We start from the raw sequence: 19,435 nt of genomic DNA on the forward strand, positions 1-19,435 counted from the left end.
CAAAATATTGTTCAAGGAATATCGAACTGATGAATCCAGGAATAAGCACGAAGTAGCTACGTATATAAGACCAAAATACACGTTAAACTCAGTAATAAACACGAATGAAGCAACTGTAAAGATACAGTAGATTTGGCACGAATGGAAGATTTACTATTATTGCATATGGGTGATTTCAAACTGACGAGACACGTGACACGTGTCGCTTATAAGCGAACATCAGTAATCAAGGGAACCTTTCGAACAGAGACGACACGTTATGGAGATTTCACACCGAAGCGACATGCGACACGTGTCGCTCGAGAATTTCACAAATCGAACGCAGGCTTGTACGGCCCTTACTGTGCTGTTGATTGACTCGTTTCCAAATGACATGTGTCGCCTGTCGCTTATCGCTTCGGTTTGAAATCTCCCATAAGCTGCACGTGTCGCTTGTCGCTCGTACTGGGCTGTTTTCTTATTACCGCACATCGTGTCGCCTCAATCTGTTGTTCGCGCATGTGCGGTGAAAGCTTGCTTGTAGACTGAGGGAGATTTCAGACCAAAGCGACACATGCCGCTTGGGAACGAGCCAATGAATAGCAACGTTTCACACCGTGGCCTCGTGACAGGCCCAAGAAAGCCAATGTTCGATTGGTGAAATCCTCAAGCAACACGTGTCGCGCGTCGTTTGAGGCTTTGTTGTGAAAATCTTACAAAAGGGACTTGTCTCATCGATGTGAACGCGATGTGTCGCTTCGGTCTGAAATCTCCCTAAAATCGCAAGGACCGATCTGCTAGTTATAATCCAGAAATGGGAACAAGAAAAAATAACAAAAGAAAACAAAAACGAAGCGGTTTATAAAAGCGGATTTTATAAAGGAAAAGGCGTGCAGAAATCGAGAGAGAAGCCGAGAAAAGTTTTGTGAAAGAGAAGAGAATAAGAGGAAAAGAAGACAGAGGAGGGAAAGAGAGGAGAAAAAAGAAATATGTATATATATAAAGAGAGAGATGAGAAAAAAAGAAGAGGAGAAAGAGAAAAAGAGAGAGAGAGAGGAGGAAGATGAAAAGGAGAGAGAGGCAGGGTTGTTAAAGGTCCAGGAGAGAAAATCAGCAAGCGTAAATGGGTTCTGGACCGTAAAGAACCTTTTTATCTGTAAAGTATTTCAATTCGGTCCAGGAACTTTTTCCATATCAATTTCAATACGGTCCAGGAACCTTTTTTCAATGTAACAATAACGCAAGTTGGACCGAATTTAAATTGTGAGAGAAAAAAAGGTTCCAGTCCTGCAACAGAACCCAATAGAATCCATTAGAATTTATGGACCTTCAACAACCCTGAAGAGAGGAGAAGAAAGAAAAAGAGAGAGAGAGGAGTAATAGAAAAGGAGAGAGAGAGAGAGAGAGAGAAACCGAGGAGAAAAATAAAAAGAGACAGGAGAAAAAAGAAGGAGAGAATGGAGAAAGCAAACAAACGACAAAAATTCAAACGAGAGAGAGAGAGAGAGAGAGAGAGAGAGAGAGAGAGAGAGTGTGTGTGAGAGAGAGAGAGAGAGAGTGTGTGTGTGTGTGTGTGTGTGTGTGTGTGAGAGAGAGTAAAGTCACTCTCGTCCGCTGCTGCCCACTCAGTTTTAGAAAGAAAATAATTTTGTTATACGAGTAAATATGTAATGGCATCAAATATCTGGGCACTTTTGAACTTGGAAAATTCAGCACATACTTACGTGCGCGCGCGTATTTGTAAATAAGAAAACAGTCAATAAAAATTATTGATTAATTTGTAACAACAAAATTGTTATGTACTTTCCACCTACTCTGTCGCCCCATGAAAATTTTACAGCGTCACTATCCCCCCACCACCACCTCCACAGAGAAAGATATAGGCGAGAAGTTTTTTTTATTTCTGCGATTAATTTCTTTTGAATAAACACGCCAATTTTATTCGTAATAATGGGTAACAAAAAAGTTCGCATAAAATAAGCTCAGCTATGTCCTATCCCCTCTACACCTCTCTATGTGGGCATTTTTCTTGGAGTAAGTGGTATTTAGAAATCTTGCACTTCAGCAGTTATTTATCGTTAAACCAAGGACTAAATTGTTGTGCTTGTATTTTCAACCTAATTGTCGTTTCCGAGCACGGTTTATCTTCGAAAGTTTTATCGCAGATACATTGACTGGCAATGGAAAACGTCGCTGTAGAAGTCAAATCGCGAATTAGGTCGCCAGAGGGGATTAATAGCGATGCGGGCTGTGGAGTGCGGTCGTACCTGAAGATCGACATGTAAATACGAATAAAAAAGCATTCCCGATGCTTCAGCAAGGAAGAGTGAAGACTTCTCGTTGTTTTGCGCAAGCGTACCTCCCATTAAACGAAGCTCGGCGTGGTCTGAAGTTTCCCAGTGATCGTTCGTCGACTGAACTCGGCAGAAGCAACAGTGGGCGTGTCGAGTTGTGCCATACACACGCTTCCTTCGCACTGAAATTCACAATCGACGCTTCATCTTATCCAAGTCCCAGCTGACTACGAACTGCTCTTTACGGTGTTTAAATATGAAAAGAAACGTTTTAGAATCTTAGTCCATTCCGATCAAGTTGAATATAGGTACGTGCACGAGTGTTGTTTCGAAGTTTGACGCGAAATGCGAGAACAAAATGCACAATTGCAAAAGTTGTTTTACAATGTAACAGACTACTTCCCTGAACTTAAATGAGGTGATACGTGATCCGAGCATTAAAATCAACGTTGTATATCGGTCAAGTGTGCAAGGTCAAACCTCAACATGGACGAATACTTTAGCGAAAGTTCCGGTGAGGTAACGATTCAACCACAAGTTGATTTCAACGCGACATTAAACTTATCGAAAGACTTGAACGATGAATACTTATACGAGTATTACGATTATGACATGGAGGAATCGTACAGTACATTCTTTTGGGACGAACTTATTCCAACGTTGCTTGTGTACGGGTTGACGTTGATTTTAGGCATTGCGGGCAATTCACTCATAATTTTCACAATTGCGCGTTATCGTCGGATGAAGAGTACAACAAATGTGTTTCTGGCAAGTTTGGCTTCGGCAGACCTTCTACTCATCATAATCTGCATTCCTGTTAAGGTATGTTGAAACAATTATACATTATCATTAAGGTTATAATTTCATCAATGTCACACGAAAAATAGTTACCTTTCAACTATGTGTTTGCCCTATTCTATTCATTAGTTTTTGATATGTAAGAAGTGAAACTGTCGGTGTTTTTATAGCAAAGATTCATATTTATAAATCCTAAATTTCCACGATAACAAATAATGCAGGAACCTTCATCTAATAGTTCTTTTTTGTGCTTTATAATCAAGAGGTTTTCGTTCCATTCAGTATTCGAAATCAGTTGCAAAATGCGTCCTGAATTTTTAATTTATCCCTCAACGAATCAATGCAGGCCATAATTTTTAGCGACATGACAGCAAGTATGCACTTTAGCTTGAATCTTTTACATGCAGAAGCATGGAATAGTTGATATTTTCAGAATATTGAAAAATGGGTAAATTCATTTGCACTGTACTGGTGAATTTTATTCTTCTCTTGCTTCATCGAGGCTAAGAGCATAAATTAATACTCGAAATTCCTGAGGTAAGAACCTCAAGAATGCATTAGCTTGAAATCGAATTCAATACCGATCAAGTTGTATTCCTTATGTTGTCAAGTAGTATAACTTGTTTCACCTTATAATATACGTTATTAAATGAATATTTAACTAAATTCAGATTGAAATAGCTTTATTCCTTGCTGAGTGGTTCTAGAAATCGTAGAAATGTTTTACTCTTCGTTACTGAACCAAATTTTGGCGACTAAGTTGGCCACTTTGTCGTCTACACGGATGCAGTAATGGGCAATTGGCGCCTAAATATGTACTTTGATTCAATTTCCAGTTGTTCCGATGATTTTCAACTGTAGACACTGTTTCCCGATTAGGCTGTATGTACGCAATGTGGACTACTACAAATTTTGCCAAAATTTTTATGTGATATGTAATATATTCACTTTTATGTCAATTTCTATTTTGTTACTTTAAACATGCTGTAACCAGACTTTATAAAATACATTTGGCGTAGTTGGTTATGGAGGCTATCGAAACGAGACACAAATTGGGAGAGCCTCGGTTGCAAATGCCTATCTCGTTCTCGTCTCGATTGATAAGCATCAGACTCGTTCTTATCTCGTAACGAATCTCGAAGTGTATAGAGTGTAATGAACATAGGCTGTACAACACGTTAACGCAAAACCTTCACGACGTATAGCGGCCATTAATAAAGTTTTCACGTTTAACGCCTCGCTTCGACTCTAGGAACCCTCGAAAATTGAAATTTGAGCCTGAATGTATGCAACCACGCAATACACAAAAAGGGATTAAAAGTTTCATTGATTTCTTCTATTTGTATGCGTCTTAATATACGTCACTTTTTTCTGCCACTCTTCGCTAATCCTCAACGATGAGGATTATGAATTGTCACCGCAAGAAATTGACGAAAGGACACTTACAAAGCGACCCCTATGCCCAAGCTGGGACTCGAATCTGGAGACCTCGGTGACTATTGATTTATTGCTTGATTCGGCGTATTTTACTTCGCTTTTCTGCCATTTTTGGCTAATCGCGAAGATGAGAATGAGTAATGATCAGTGGCGGCGATTAGGGGGCGAGGGCGCAGTCGTCCCCTACTTATTGTCATTGTTGCTCCCGCACTGTACTAAACCTTATATACCAAGGCAAAGTAAACTGTCCTCCTCCAGGTTTGGCACCTTGCCCCCCCCCCCAGTTTGGAACCCAATCGCCGCCACTGGTGATGATATTGATGAAATGAAGGGACACTCACAAAGAACACCAGTGCCTCGGCCGGGATTCGAACCCGAGACCCCTGGCGTCGTAGCGCGTTGTGATAACCACTCTACCACGGAGGTCGGCCCGTTGGTGACGAAAACGTGAGTCGATCGCTGAACGTGCTATGTCACCGCGGTAGGAAAAAATTTCGGTACTACTTTACTATACCTGAGACACCTGTCAATGATTTATTTCACACTTTTTTACATTGCTAACGTACTATTCTGCATTCGGGAACATTTATTTAGGTGAAATAGTGAATTTCTAACGAAAATAATGTATATTTCTTACATTTACGAGTACTTACTGTTCTTCCTTATTTTCACACAATATTGCAATAGCTTACCTGTTCATCGCGCGTTGTGCCATTGTTTTGTCGATTTGGAGTGTGCATGCAGTGTTGTATCCTTGTTCACCTAAAAATACCTAAATTAAAAAAAATAATTAAAAACACTTCACGATATTTTTTCACGAAAAAGTTCAATTTTCGACATAAAGAGTAATTATTAAACCATTGACGTTAGCCCCAAAAAACATTGATGTTAGCCCCAAAAACCATCCACGTTTAGCCCCAAAAACCATTGACGTTAGCCCAAAAATTCACGATAGCCCCACGAACCATCACAGGGACGAGGTATGCCTACTAGGTTAGGTTCCATTAGCACTCCCTTCATTCAATTTAGCATATACGGACAATATGATAGCGTATTTTGTGCAGAAAGCAAATGGCGGCAGCAGCAATAGCGCGTCGGAAATAGATTTACGTAGAAAACCACATGCATTCGCATTAAAATGGATCAAAACTACATTCCCGAACATCAACAACGCTACAGAAAATGAATTGCATAAGTACTTTCTCCTGTAAATTTGAGGAAATCTGTCTCAGGTATAGTAAAGTGTTACCAAAATTTCATTCCTTGACCTCGTCGTTACCTTGTAATCAAGTAGTCCTGATTTCGATACCCAGTGCAGGCAAATAGTGGTTCGGGGAGCAAATGTACAATACCGGAAGTATTTCCGATTGCTTTTAAATTCGGCATACTCACTAATTTTGGCCTCGTAATCACGAATCTGCAGTTAAAAATTTGGCGGTCACGTCTAGAAATTGCAAAATAAGTCGAAAAAAGTGGGTCCGTGAACGGAGTAAACACCCTTGATTTATGAAGAAAACAACTATTTTTTGCAATGATTAGCGTTTCAAGACTGTATTTATGATGACCCTTAATTTTAACTATGCTTGCTTAACCTAACCTAACCTAACCTTACCGTGAATGGTTCGTGGGGCAAACATGTTTTCCACCTTTACGCAAGACGCCATTTTCTCACACGCAAATCAACGCTCTCACTTATTGCACAACACTTGAGCAACGTTGGTAGCAAGACCGTTGTGCGGAAAGGAAGACGTCTTCATATCGTTTCCATGTTAGTGTATGGAGAATCATAGCGGTAATTGACAAGGTTATTTTGCAATTTCTAGACGGTGACCGCCAATTTTTAACTGCAGATTCGTGATTACGAGGCCAAGTATGCCGAATTTGAAAGCAATCTGAGATACTTCCGGTATTGTCAATTTATGCCTGGTTGGGATCTCGCTTTAAACTATAGACCCAGTCCCGATTAGCATATCTGTGCATAAAGCGGACTTCAAAAATAAACTGAGTAAGGATTTCCTGTTGATTCCTGCTAGATTTTCCTACATCTCCCGTGGTGTAGTGGTTAGCGTACAAGCTGTGGAGTCAGTGCACTTGTTTCATTATCCTTACATTTTGGGGGGAATTTCTTCCGTTTTGAGCCGCTTTTCTTGTTCTGTATGCAAATCACGACGATGAAGATGAATATTTGGTCAGACGAAGTTGATGAAGTGACACGTATGAGGACTCCGTGGCTACGACGGAGAGTTCATGAGTCGACCACTGGACGCCTCTCCACCTTATCCTTATCAGGGCGAGTGCCCTCAGCGATGTACAATAAAAATACAAATAATGCCAGAATAGCTTCATATATTTTTATTGCAGCTTGTCCGACATTATTAAAATCCTCGTTCCTCCCACAGTTCACAAAGAACATTGTCCATTGCATGCATAATTTTTCCCAAGGGCAGTAGAAATGCATAACCAGTCATATAAAATAGGAAATGAGTCTTGCATAGCATACGAGCAAGAGTGAGCTTGGAAGACTGCCTCATTGTCATGAAGAATATATTCGTCCTGATCACAGGAAGCGAAGATTTGAGTTGCGGAAGAATACATGATATGATATCAGTTCATTCATTCGGAGGTCCCCGGAAGAAGTATTTGTTTTTTATTCCCTGCCTGGGATAATTTTATCCCAACGAAAATTGCATTGAAAGCATTGGTGTAGCTTGGCGTGGGCAAGGGGGCACTTGCCCCCTCAGAAGTTTCAGGTTCATTAAAATTTACAACTTACGGAAACTGAGGAGCAAAGTATTGAACAGTCATATCTGCGATTTCACAAACGTCACAGTTATTTAGCAAATAATCCTGGACGCTATTTTTACGTGATGGAAAACTTTTCGAGTCTTATCTTCTCCGCAAAGTCAAGCCCAAAGTCTGATTCTTCCCCCTCAAAATTAGGTCCCAAGTTCGATTCTACCCCCTCAAAGTTAGACCTCAGGTCTGATTCTTCCCCCTCAAAATTAGGCCCCTAGTTTGATTTACCTCTCAAAATTAGGCCCCAAGTTCGATTCTACACTCTCAAAATTAGGCCCCAAGTTCGATTCTACCCTCTCAAAATTAGGCCACAAGTTCGATTCTACCTCCTCAAAGTTAGGTCCCAAATCGGATTCTTCCCCCTCAAAATTAGGCCCAAGTTTGATTTCCCCCTCAAATTTAGGCCCCAAGTTCGATTCTACACCCTCAAAGTTAGGCCCAAAGACTGATTCGGCCCCTTCAAAATTAGGCCCCAAGTTCGATTCTACTTCCTCAAAGTTAGGCCTCAGGTCTGATTCTTCCCCCTCAAAATTAGGCCCAAGTTTGATTTGCCCCTGAAAATTAGGCCCAAAGTCTGATTCGGCCCCCTCAAAATTAGGCCCAAAGTTCGATTCTACCCCCTCAAAGTTAGGCCCAAAGACCGATTCTTCCTTCTGAAAATTAGGCCCAAGTTTGATTTGCCCCTCAAAATTAGGCCCAAAGTCTGATTCGGCCCCCTCAAAATTAGGCCCCAAGTTCGATTCTACTTCCTCAAAGTTAGGCCTCAGGTCTGATTCTTCCCCCTCAAAATTAGGCCCAAGTTTGATTTGCCCCTGAAAATTAGGCCCAAAGTCTGATTCGCCCCCTCAAAATTAGGCCCAAGTTTGATTTCCCCCTCAAAATTAGGCCCCAAGTTCGATTCTACCCCTCAAAGTTAGGCCTCAGGTCTGATTCTTCCCCCTGAAAATTAGGCCCAAGTTTGATTTGCCCCTCAAAATTAGACCGTAAGTCTGATTCTTCCCCCTCAAAATTAGGCCCAAGTTTGATTTCTCCCTCAAAATTAGGCCCCAAGTTCGATTCTACCCCTCAAAGTTAGGCCTCAGGTCGGATTCTTCCCCCTGAAAATTAGGCCCAAGTTTGATTTGCCCCTCAAAATTAGACCGTAAGTCTGATTCTTCCCCCTCAAAATTAGGCCAAAGTTTGATTTGCCCCTCAAAATTAGGCCACAAGTTACGCCCATGATTGAAATCATACAGTATACCATTTCTTAACTATGTTACAAACAAACACGACTTAAAAATCATTCGGGAACAATTATTTAACCTTTAAACCAATTGTGTCCTACCTTGCGTCTGAAGTTCTATTTTTTAATAGCCCATTATTTAGTTGTTCGTATTGTCGTCGGGTGCAGAGTTTTTAGAAAGAGCTCGCAGTTGTTAAATAATCTATGAAAACCTGAAGCAATGGATAGTATAGAGTGGAGGTAGATCACAGTCATTGAGTTGAACAGGCAATAGAAATTGGTCAGGTTTCTTCAGAATTACGACAGATAAGGGTATATTTTATAATACCCTTGTCTGTGGTATTACCAGTTGAATAGCTCTTTTTGTGTATGAGTTAGGGCTTTCTTAGAATGTAAATGTACTAATGTAACGTGTAAATGTTATCATAAGATTTAATGTCGTAGGTTAAAACCGCTGTCTTAAGTTACGTACAACTGCATGGCAGTAATTTAGTTCAGTAAGTGGAAACATATACAAATTTTAGTACCCACCAAAATACCCACCCCCGCAATGAAATAACAAACACGCCACCGCAAAGCAAGAAGCTTAATTTGCATACTGGTTATGGTAAAGGTAAAGATAGAATGGAAAGGATTAGACTGAAATAGAGAGAAAGAGTAATAAACGCTGGAAGAAAAAAAGGGGAGAAAGATAATAGAAACCAGGGGAAGAGAACAGAGGAGAAGAAAAAGGGATTGATAGAAAAATAAAAAAATATAAGCAAAGAAAGAGAGAAAAGTAGAAAACAAAAGAAGAGAAAAGGAAAGATAAAAATAGGTGTAAATAGAGGGGCAGAGAAAGTAAGAAAGAAATGGACAGAAAACAGAGTAAGAGGAGTTCCATGGAGACATCGACCACCCGAAAGACTCATTAAGTACGAAAATTCAATAATGAAAATATACTCGTTTAGCAGTTGTTGTATAATATCCTCTGAACTTATTGGAAGACCAGAATTATATGTATTGCGATCATACAGCTTTGAAGAACGGAAAGGACGTATTTAGGGAAGGAGGGGTCTAGGGGCACGGACTCCCCTAAAGACTTACCAAGTACTAATATTAAGTAATGAAAATATTAGTATTTGTTACATAATCGATGGTTATTAATTTCCTCTGAACTTTTTACAAGGCAAGGATTATATAGGGATCATACGGCTTTGAATAACATTGCAAAGAAGATTTATGTACACTACTACTCAAAATAATATGCATAAAATTTTAATCAGAAACTTACTTTTCTCCAACTACATGTAACATCATTTTTGTTATTCGATACATATTCAATTATTCATCTATTTGACATTAATTTCCTTGCCAGGGCACTTGTTTTTATGTAAGTTATTCCAATCTTAACTACAGGTAAGCTACGTAATGAATATGCGCTGTTATATCTCTTATTTTTATAGTCTTTTTACCTAATCGTGTAAAAGCAATATAATATTAATTTATGTATTGTAAATAGTATTAATATGATTTAATTATTTTAATTTAAACATTATTATTATTCCTCAGACACTTGCTTCGGACCCCCCGAAACATATTTCTAGATACGTGCCTGCCTCTAACCAACGCCACATTCCCAAACACAAAACACACACACGACAGGTCCACTTGTGTATATTCCACCTTTCAGCTTTGCAAGTACATTGCACCGTCTCTCGCTTAGAATATCTGTAACTGAGGTGTTTCGATTAGTCCGTAACGAAGGAACATTTTTTTGTATTTCTCTCTTGCCGCCAGTTAGCGTGAGAGTCGATTAAGTTAAACTACGTATTAGCACGTCGACATGGTGAGGCGTAAATGGCTATTAAGAAATAATTATAAATTAAATTGGCAATTAGGATGTGGAATTGATGATGTCTCTGGTGCGTTCTCTAAGATGCACGTTCAGTGTTAGAAGTTTACTATCCTTTTGGTTCATGCTACCGCAATTTTGCGGTTTGGGTGAGTTAACGGGATGTCGTGTCGTAACTCGCATTTAGAACACTTGAGTAAGAGAGCCAAGACAGAAGAAAAGAGTTTCTTATTTTAGATTAAGAGTTCACAAAAGAAAATAGAGAATGTAGGAGTAAATCTTTTCGCCCACATGCTTCTGTAATTTCCCTCTCATAGCGGATTAGTGCCAATGTTTCCATTTGGACGAAAGAACATCTCGGGTAAGAATTTTATTGGAAAGTAATTGGCCTGTGAAAGCTTTTAATAGGATTAATGTCTTAGTGAAACAAAACCTTTACCTATGGCAACAAAATGGCTGGTGACGTACTTGTTTTTCGATTTAAGTATCCTTAGGAAGACGTGATTGTTCTGCAGTAAAGGAAAAGAGGAACATTTTGCTGAACAGGTGGATAATGTTGACTATAGTTTTTCTCCATCATTCGTTAAAGTCGTGAGCATCGTAGCTATATTATATCTATGCAGGGGTGCCCATCCCCCCCCGAAGATCCTCTGAATGAGTTTGCAATAATTTTATTACAAAAACTCTACAATAATGACGAATCATAACCAAATTTTCAATAAATCTTACAAAACTAGAATATAAAACTTATTAGAAGGTAAAAACTCTAGTATAATCTGTACCGGTTTAAATATCGGATTTTTGCCGATTCCGATACCGATGCCGATGTGTCAATTTCGGCCGATTTTCATACATCTGTAATCGTCTTCGGCACATCCCTAATGATCATCATTTGAATTTTACACCAAAGTGCAAAATATCCCCAGCCCAAACTTTAAAGTTCGATCCCCCCTACTATATAAATTCATGCCAACCTAAGATTTAACATTGATATCCAATAACGGGATATTTCCCCCTCCAATTTAATTCTAACCCCCTAGTAGAATTCTCGTGATAATCTAAGAATTAACATTGATAGTCAAGAGTTTATAGTACCCCCCCGAAAAATGTAAAGCTTAATCTTCCCATAAGAATTCGCCTGACAATTTAAAACTTAATAAGAACTGGGCACTGTCCCCGCAAACAATACTCATTACCCGTCGCTTAGCAGTATTTTAGTATTATGGGAAGTGATTATTACATATTAACAAAGTTCAACTTCAGTCCAATGCTAAAATTTTTATTCAGTGAAAAGCAAATTAAAAAATCCCCCCCCCCCAAAGTTGGGTGGAAGCAACCTGCGTCCGCAAACCCGGCTGTGGGCACCCCTGCATCTATGTGTAGTAGTGGATGTATGTGATGAACTTGCCCGGACATCTGAATTAATGAATCTAACAAGGCTGATTTACTCCTGCGAGTTAGAAATAGAATTCATATTCAGTGGAGACAGTGGTGCAGATCAAATACTGAATAAACCCAAGTACTTCCATTAAAAATTATCACGATCCGTTTTAATTTTGATTTATTGATTTGGTGTTTTAAGTCCACTTTATGCACATTAAGGCTAATCGGGACTGGACCTAAAGTGGAATCCGAACCACTGTGCCAAGTGCCTTCTCTTCCCGTTATATCGCTTCTTTATGGCTTTCCCCGATGATGGAATATCATAATCTGAAAGTATTGTACTCTCTCCTTACAATGGCAAAAACCATACTAGTGATAAGTGATATTATTTCAGTGTGACTCAAGTGTATAGTGCTATATGCCAATACAAACTACAAAACAGTACCTTTGACCAAAATGGACGACACAGTGGATAGGGTCAAGATGAAGAAGAATATGTATGCACCGTATCTTGCCAATAATTCAAAGGTAACAACGCATATTCAGTGGCGAGGATATAGTACAGTCACGGACACTTCTGGGTTGTAGTGATTCAATTGAAAGTTAACGCAGAAGTGTCCGTAGCTGTACAAGCAATCCCACTCAGTTCAGCATAGGAGGAAGAATTCTTGCCTCTGATTGGTCGACTTGGCGGAAGTGACGTAACAACACTCGTCTTGTGCTGGCAGCGTTTTAAAGTAACGAGACTTGTAAAGTGTATTTTCTAAAAAAATAATAACAATGCGTATTTTTACTGTAATGGTATTTTCATTTGAAGGTATATGTAGGTAGTTAAAATAAAATCCACTCATTAAAATCGTAAAATGAATGCATATTTCAATTTTCCAACTTCGAGAAGGTTTGTAAGCAAAATAATTCCTTTATGTCGTTTGATTTGCGTTAAACAGAAATGTTGAATTTGATTTGTGTGTCCGCAAGAGAGAAAAATCTTACCTAATTTCAAAACAAGACTACAATGTCACGTATCACGTAAATGTTGGGACTAACTATTCGTGTTGTCTTCATAATTATCCTTTGAATATTTTATCGAGGTGCAGTACTGTAAATTATTGGAATAATGCCTGCTTCTGGCAACTTTTAATATTATTTGCAACTTCCATGCCAAGACACTTAAATGAAATCAATGTTTGATTATAAGTTTCGTTATAAATCTTTGTAGATTTATGCATCCATAAAACAATCTACGAGTTTTAGATTTTTAAAAAATATTTGTAGAAACCTTGAAGTTGTAGCGGTATATTTTGTGCTTTTAAGCTGATTCTCAGCAACATACACAATATACACAACCATACATTTTTGAATCCTTGTCCCGAGGTTCAAAACTTGCAGTACCTGAAGTTCTGTGGGTGCTAGTTTAGGCAATAGACACGTACCTCTTCAAATTACAACTTAACGCCCATTTCCTTTTAGATATATATAGGTTTATTCATAATATATTTACAGAAGTTAATTCTTGGCCGTCATTCGCAAAATTACGTTTCGGTGTACCCTGTCCCCCCTTCCCGAAGAGAGTGTGTAGACTCGCGTAGCCACTGGCTCCACGAGTAAAAAAAAAAATATAACCCTCAGTACCAAAAAAGGTGGCTGAAGGTATGTGTGTTGTGTACCCGGTTTCCCCCATGAAATAAACTATTGGAATAATGTGAAAAGAGCAAGTGTGTGTATTAAAAGAAAGAAAGTTAACATCCCCGCCGTCGGTTCACATAATAAGGAAAGAAAGCTCGCCCAGCCGCTCCCCTCAGAGAAAAAGATACCTCTTACATTGCTGTACTCCGCCAAACATCTGAGGCCGACTGCTCCCCTTCCCTTCCTTTTATAGGCCCCGCTAATGACCTAAACCGTTACTGGAAACTTACCGCTCCCCAACGGCCAAGAACCCAAAAGTACAGGAATACATAGCCATACACAATTTATAACATAAAAAAGGATCCAGTAATGATCGCATCATTACAAAGTAAAAGGTTCCTAATATTCATTGATTTTATTCAGTGTTTTCTTATTTAGTACACAATGGATACATTTTCTAGCAAATGTGAGATTAGGTCATAAGTTGTTTTATTTGGCAGGGAAGAAATGTTGCATTTTGCATCTGACTACGTATCCTATCTCCTTCAAATTCAGATAATATATAGAACAACAAATTTAAACTGAATAAAAAATGAGCATGTCAAAGCATCTTTTCTTGGTAATAAATAAGCTCACTGTGAAATTTATTAATGTTCTACATACATTATCTGGACACTAATAAATAAATATAATTATGAAAATCCCAACGTGAATACTGTTATCTACATGATTTCACTTTCTAGTTTGTGTTTTTTAATTACTTTTATGATATTAAAAACTACAGCATCCCAATAGAGTTATTTGTCCTTCCAACATGAAATAATAGCCTGCCCAAATATAAAGTAATGCCTCTGTGATATTAATTATTTGCATATTACTAGGGATGTGCAGGATGAAAAATTGTTGGTCAAAACTGAAAATGTTCAAAATATCCTGACACAATGAAAATTTCAAATCTTATGTGCTATTCCTGCCCCCCCCCCCCTCCTCAAATGATCGTTTTCGCACTTCTGGAATAAGAACGGTTGATTTCAAGATATTTCAGACATTTTTAATGCAGAAAACATTTAGAAATAACCAGCATTCAATATGATAATTTGGAATTTAATGACTGTTGAGGGTCCCGAAAAGTTGGACAATCGTTCCTCAATGTCAGGGTTGATTTTTTTTATGATCCTGGTACCAACTTCTTGGGATCCTACACACACCTACATATAACATATATAAAAACTATGCAATGTCTCCGATATCAATAATAAATCATGATATGGCTGGTACACTTCATAATAGAAGTCAAGTTTAAAAATAGAAAGTGTGTATTAAAACAATTATCTGTAGAAGGATTTTGTATTACTTTGTAATTGCTTGTACAGAGTTCTTAGTAATTATCCGATAAGGCCCGAACACCTCTCACTCGTTTATTTCGTTAATTTTAGCATTGATACTTACCTATTCTGCATTGCGGAAGATTCTTTAAGGTGAAGTTATGTCTTTTTCCATAAAATAGTGTTAACTTTTCATATTACGAGTCATGATTTGTCTTCCTTGTTCTGCTTGGTAACAGACAATATGGCGTGCACTCGTCATGGATCATCGCGCGTCGTGCTTGTGTTTTGTCGATTTGGAGTGGGTATGCAGTGTTTCAATCTTCTTAACCGAAAAATACCTACTTTCGTGTTCATTATGTCATCACAAACCATTGACGGATAGCCCCAAAAAAACATTCACGATAGCCCCACAAACCATTGACGGATAGCCCCCAAAAATATTCACGATAGCCCGACAAACCATTGACGGATAACCCTAAAAACCATTCACGATAGCCCCAAAAACCATTCACGATAGCCCCACGAACAATTTCTGGCAAGGTTAGGTTGGGTTAGGTTAGGTTAGGTTAGGTTAGGTAAGCATAGTTAAAAAATCTCGTAAAAAAAGGCACGTTTGGAAACACTGGTGAGACCGCGTGACTTTCGACGCTCGCGCCATCTGCACGTACGTAATGGAAACAACGGCATAATGTTACAGAAACGCAAGTTCCCTACGTAACAAGTGATTATTTCTTGTTCTGCAGCATTCTATGGTGCAGTTTTCAGTTTCTGCGAAAGAAAATACCTCCAAGAACTTCGGCAATGCTACAGAAACTGATTTCAGTAAGTAGTTTCTCCTGTAAATTTGAAGAAATCCGTTCGGGCGATGTCGGATATTTACCAAGTTTTTGAGCAAAGTAATTCGTTCATATGTAAATAAGCACTTAGAACAGTGCTTTTAGAATGAAAAATTTTGTTACACCTTAGCTTTGTGTGCATTGACAATCATGCCAGGCATCTGTGTTTTGGTCTTCCTCCAAATATAATACTTATAATGATGTTAGGTTAACATCTCAGTGGTAGTGGAAAGAGAAGTGCTATTGTCATGGGCGTCCGGAAGGGGGGGGGGGGTGCGTGGCCCCCCCTGGAAAATAAAAGTCAACCAAAAATTATGTATTTCACACATATAATTTCATTTTAGCCACAATAATATGTGTTAATTATTGCATGAACATCAATTCAAATTTAAGCAATGTTTTTTTAGGGAACAACACAATTTTTGGAGAAAATGTGCCTTGTTTGCCCCCCTGCCCTGAAAAAAAATACCTTCCTTGCCCCTCCCTGCAAAAAATCCTGCGGACGTTCATGGCTATAGTACTAATCACAACCTTTTGAATCAATTCAGCCTTTCACTTTTACCTACAGTTCAAATCACCAACCCTGAGACCTTCTGTAAATAAAACCACGTGCATGCAGAAAGCATTGCAAACTCATAGAAGTACAATAAAATAATCCACACGAAAATCTAGCGTTGTTACGGGATTCATTACATAAGGTAAAACAACGGCCCATTTATAGTATGGGATACGCTGCCGCAAATGACGTCTCACTTTAAACCCAATGCTCTTTCTTTTGTACTTATTGCTTCACCTTTATGGTTAACTCTTTGCACCAGTAATCATTTCCCATAAATTTGGCTTTTTTCTTGCATGCGAATTGAATATATTTTACTTGCATTTTTTTAGACAAAATTATATAACATGGTAATATATATTTCTAAGGTTTGGTATAGATAGGAGTGTATTTGAAATTTGTTTGTAGATTTTATGTAAATTGTATCTTATGTAAATAAAATATATAATGGGCATAAACAGCCATATGCAATGCTGTAAGTCCAATAAATATATTGATGATGATGATGATCAAAACAAGACAAAGAAAGTTCGTAAATTTATTGAGGTTGGAAACTTTGACAAGTATCCTAATAACGATTTTTGTTCCGCCAAATATAGTGCACTTCGTAAAATAACTTGGTGACATGGCAAGGCAAGATAAGTGTGAACATTTTATAGGAATATGCATTGTAACTTTCAATGAGCTTAGAGATTTGTGTACATAATGGTATTTTATAACATTGGTTATTTTCTAAAAATAATCATGTGAACAGCAAGGAAGTAGTGCTACTTTCAACATGGCGAGTTCTATGCGTGCGGGAAGGTCTCCGTGTTCAGTGATACATCGAATCGGTGAGATGGTTTGTTTACAGAAGGTCTCAGGGTTGGTGATTTACACTTTAGCTATAGTTCGTTTCAGGGTTCTTTCATTATGCAATTTTTCAACATCGCATCTCTCGTTTTTCATAAACTTCCAGACTCCCTATCAGTATTGTTTGCTGGAAGACTTCAATTATCCATACGAAATTGTCAATGGCAAAATCCACTGTAACACATTCCTTCCACTTTAGAGTGCCTATACACATAGCATGTAATATAAACATATTTTACAGAGAAAAACCTGGACTAGAGTCTTCCACCAGAAGAAATGCTTGTACAATTTGTTGATCATTTTTGTGTTATTTTTAATTTGCTCTTTTCATTGTTGACAATTTCAGTGTAAAATGGCTGTCCATGCTGCATCTGAACTTTTCTCAGTAAATAAATAAATAGCTATATTAAATAGCATTTGCCACACAATTGTAAACAAAACAACTTGAATATTATTCCTAATTGGGAAATGTGAGATGCGGTAGTAAATAAATACAGAGAAACTAGTACTAACTTTTTCCATGAAAGTGTTTTTTTCATAGTTCTATTAATTTCAGTGGCCACTGCCACGATCCTCGTTAGATCTTGTTGAAACTATGTAAAAAAAAGTTTCGCGGAAAAAGTGAGTACTAGTTTCTTTGTATTGAATATTATCACTGCCATTTTAGGTTCAATAATGTTATATGAGAGCTCAGTCGGCCCAAGTTCCTTTTGTTTTATTGTGATTTCATTATGCTACGAATGAAATTTTAACATGGTTCGATTTCGATTTACTTCTGTTAACATATACTGCGGAGGTTTAGCAATTACTTAAGATATTGTTCAGTATAGTTAGTTTAGGCAAGCCGGGTTTGATTCTCTTAGGATTAAAATATTCCCTAAATGCATTCTACTAAGGTTCCGATTTACTTCTACATTAATTCCCACTAGTCTATGATACTTACAGTCGCTTGTCAACAGAACATACATTGTCCATGGGAAGCGTGAATGCTTGGGTAAAGTAAAATTTAAGATGTATTTCTTTTCAACATAAATAACTTTCTTTGAAATTCAAACAGTGCTCATTACTTTACGGAAAGTTCAAATTTTGTGTAACAATGATTGCCAAAATTCTACGATAATTAGTTTTCATGCTAGGAGAATTTTAAAAATATCATAAAACGGAACTGTTACTGCTCAGTCTGCTTTTTTTAAAAAGTAGACCATGCCCCAGTATAAAAATATAGTTCAATTTTTCTTTTTTATATTTACGCATATGTAAGGTTTCACGTTCAAGGGGTGGCAGAGGTTACAGGCAAAACTTGACAATTAAAAAAATATCTCACTTGATGTATTAAATGTATCCATGTTATAGCTTGTTATTTATTTATTTTTATTACTGCTTTTACATACCAGTGAACATTACCTTATGTACCAAAATTTGAGAATGACTTCTCCAGAGAGTCTGACATGCCACAGTTTATTTCTAATTTTCAGTTGCAACTATATAATTTCAGAATGTCCACAAATGCAGAATCTATTTGGTGAACAAATAATACCATGGAAAGAAGCATGCTAATGGTGACTAATATCCTGGTTCATAGATGAGAACTTATAAATTATTTTTATTTAGGATAAAAATGATTGATTTAATGTGGTAGTTAAAGTGGTTCTGCTGTATTCGCTATATTTTATTTTTTACACTTGTTTATTAACTGAAGAACTCCCACCTAAAGTGTAAAAAGAACAAGTTAGCAAAGAAATAACATTTTTCGGTAATATAGTGTGTGTGTGAATGATGGACATTTTGAAAATATTAAGCCATGAGGATAGAGCATAGTAGGACAGTGTAAGAAAATTCTATATTTCATTCGTTCATTGTTTTCTGCCCAGGGGCAGTCTTTCCATGCAACCTCCATTCTGTTCGATCTTGAACCCTTCGCTTTGTAGCAGCGTAGGACCCATTTATTTTGATGTCAATCATTTGGTATCTTCTTCTTCCACGGATTTTCTTTCCATTGCCTAGCCCTTCAATAGCATCCCTTAGGATGCAGTTTCTTCTCATCCAGTGGCCCAACCAATATATTTTTCTCTTCATGATTATCTCCAGCATTGATCTCTTTTTCCCAACTCTCTTTAGCACTTGGCCGAGTGGTTAGCACATCGCGCTGCGATGCCAAGGGTCCCGAGTTTGAATCCCGCTTGGGCTTGGTTGTTTGTGAATGTCCATTCATCAATTTCATCATTTCATCACTCATCCCCATCTTCGCAAGTTAGCCAAGAGGCACAAAACGCGAAGTAAAATAAACTCAATCAATCAATCTTTTTAGCACTGTTTTATTTCTCATTTTTTATGTCCATTTCACCTGTTCCATTCGTCTCTATAGCCACATAGCTTCCAGTCACTTTTTCTCACTTGTTCTCAGTGTCTATGTTTCCGCTTCATGTAGAGCTACACTCCATGCAAAGCATTTCATTAGTCTTTAACTCAGTTTTTTGTTCATAGATCCCCAGAA

The 19,435-nt window shown here is 38.0% G+C and overlaps 1 protein-coding gene across 1 annotated transcript in view; it reads left to right on the top strand.

Moving 5' to 3' along the window:
* Positions 1–2,393: 2,393 nt before the first annotated feature.
* Positions 2,394–19,435, top strand: part of LOC145995981 (QRFP-like peptide receptor) — a 539,079-nt gene continuing 522,037 nt past the window's right edge. Inside the window, exon 1 of the mRNA XM_083132095.1 lies at positions 2,394–3,095. Coding sequence (XP_082988221.1) covers positions 2,760–3,095 — 336 coding nt within the window. The 5' untranslated portion in view covers positions 2,394–2,759. The remainder of the gene's footprint in view (positions 3,096–19,435) is intronic.

The sequence above is a fragment of the Lepisma saccharinum genome, chromosome 12 (assembly GCF_977018435.1).
Source record: "Lepisma saccharinum chromosome 12, izLepSacc3.1, whole genome shotgun sequence".
NCBI lineage: Eukaryota > Metazoa > Arthropoda > Insecta > Zygentoma > Lepismatidae > Lepisma > Lepisma saccharinum.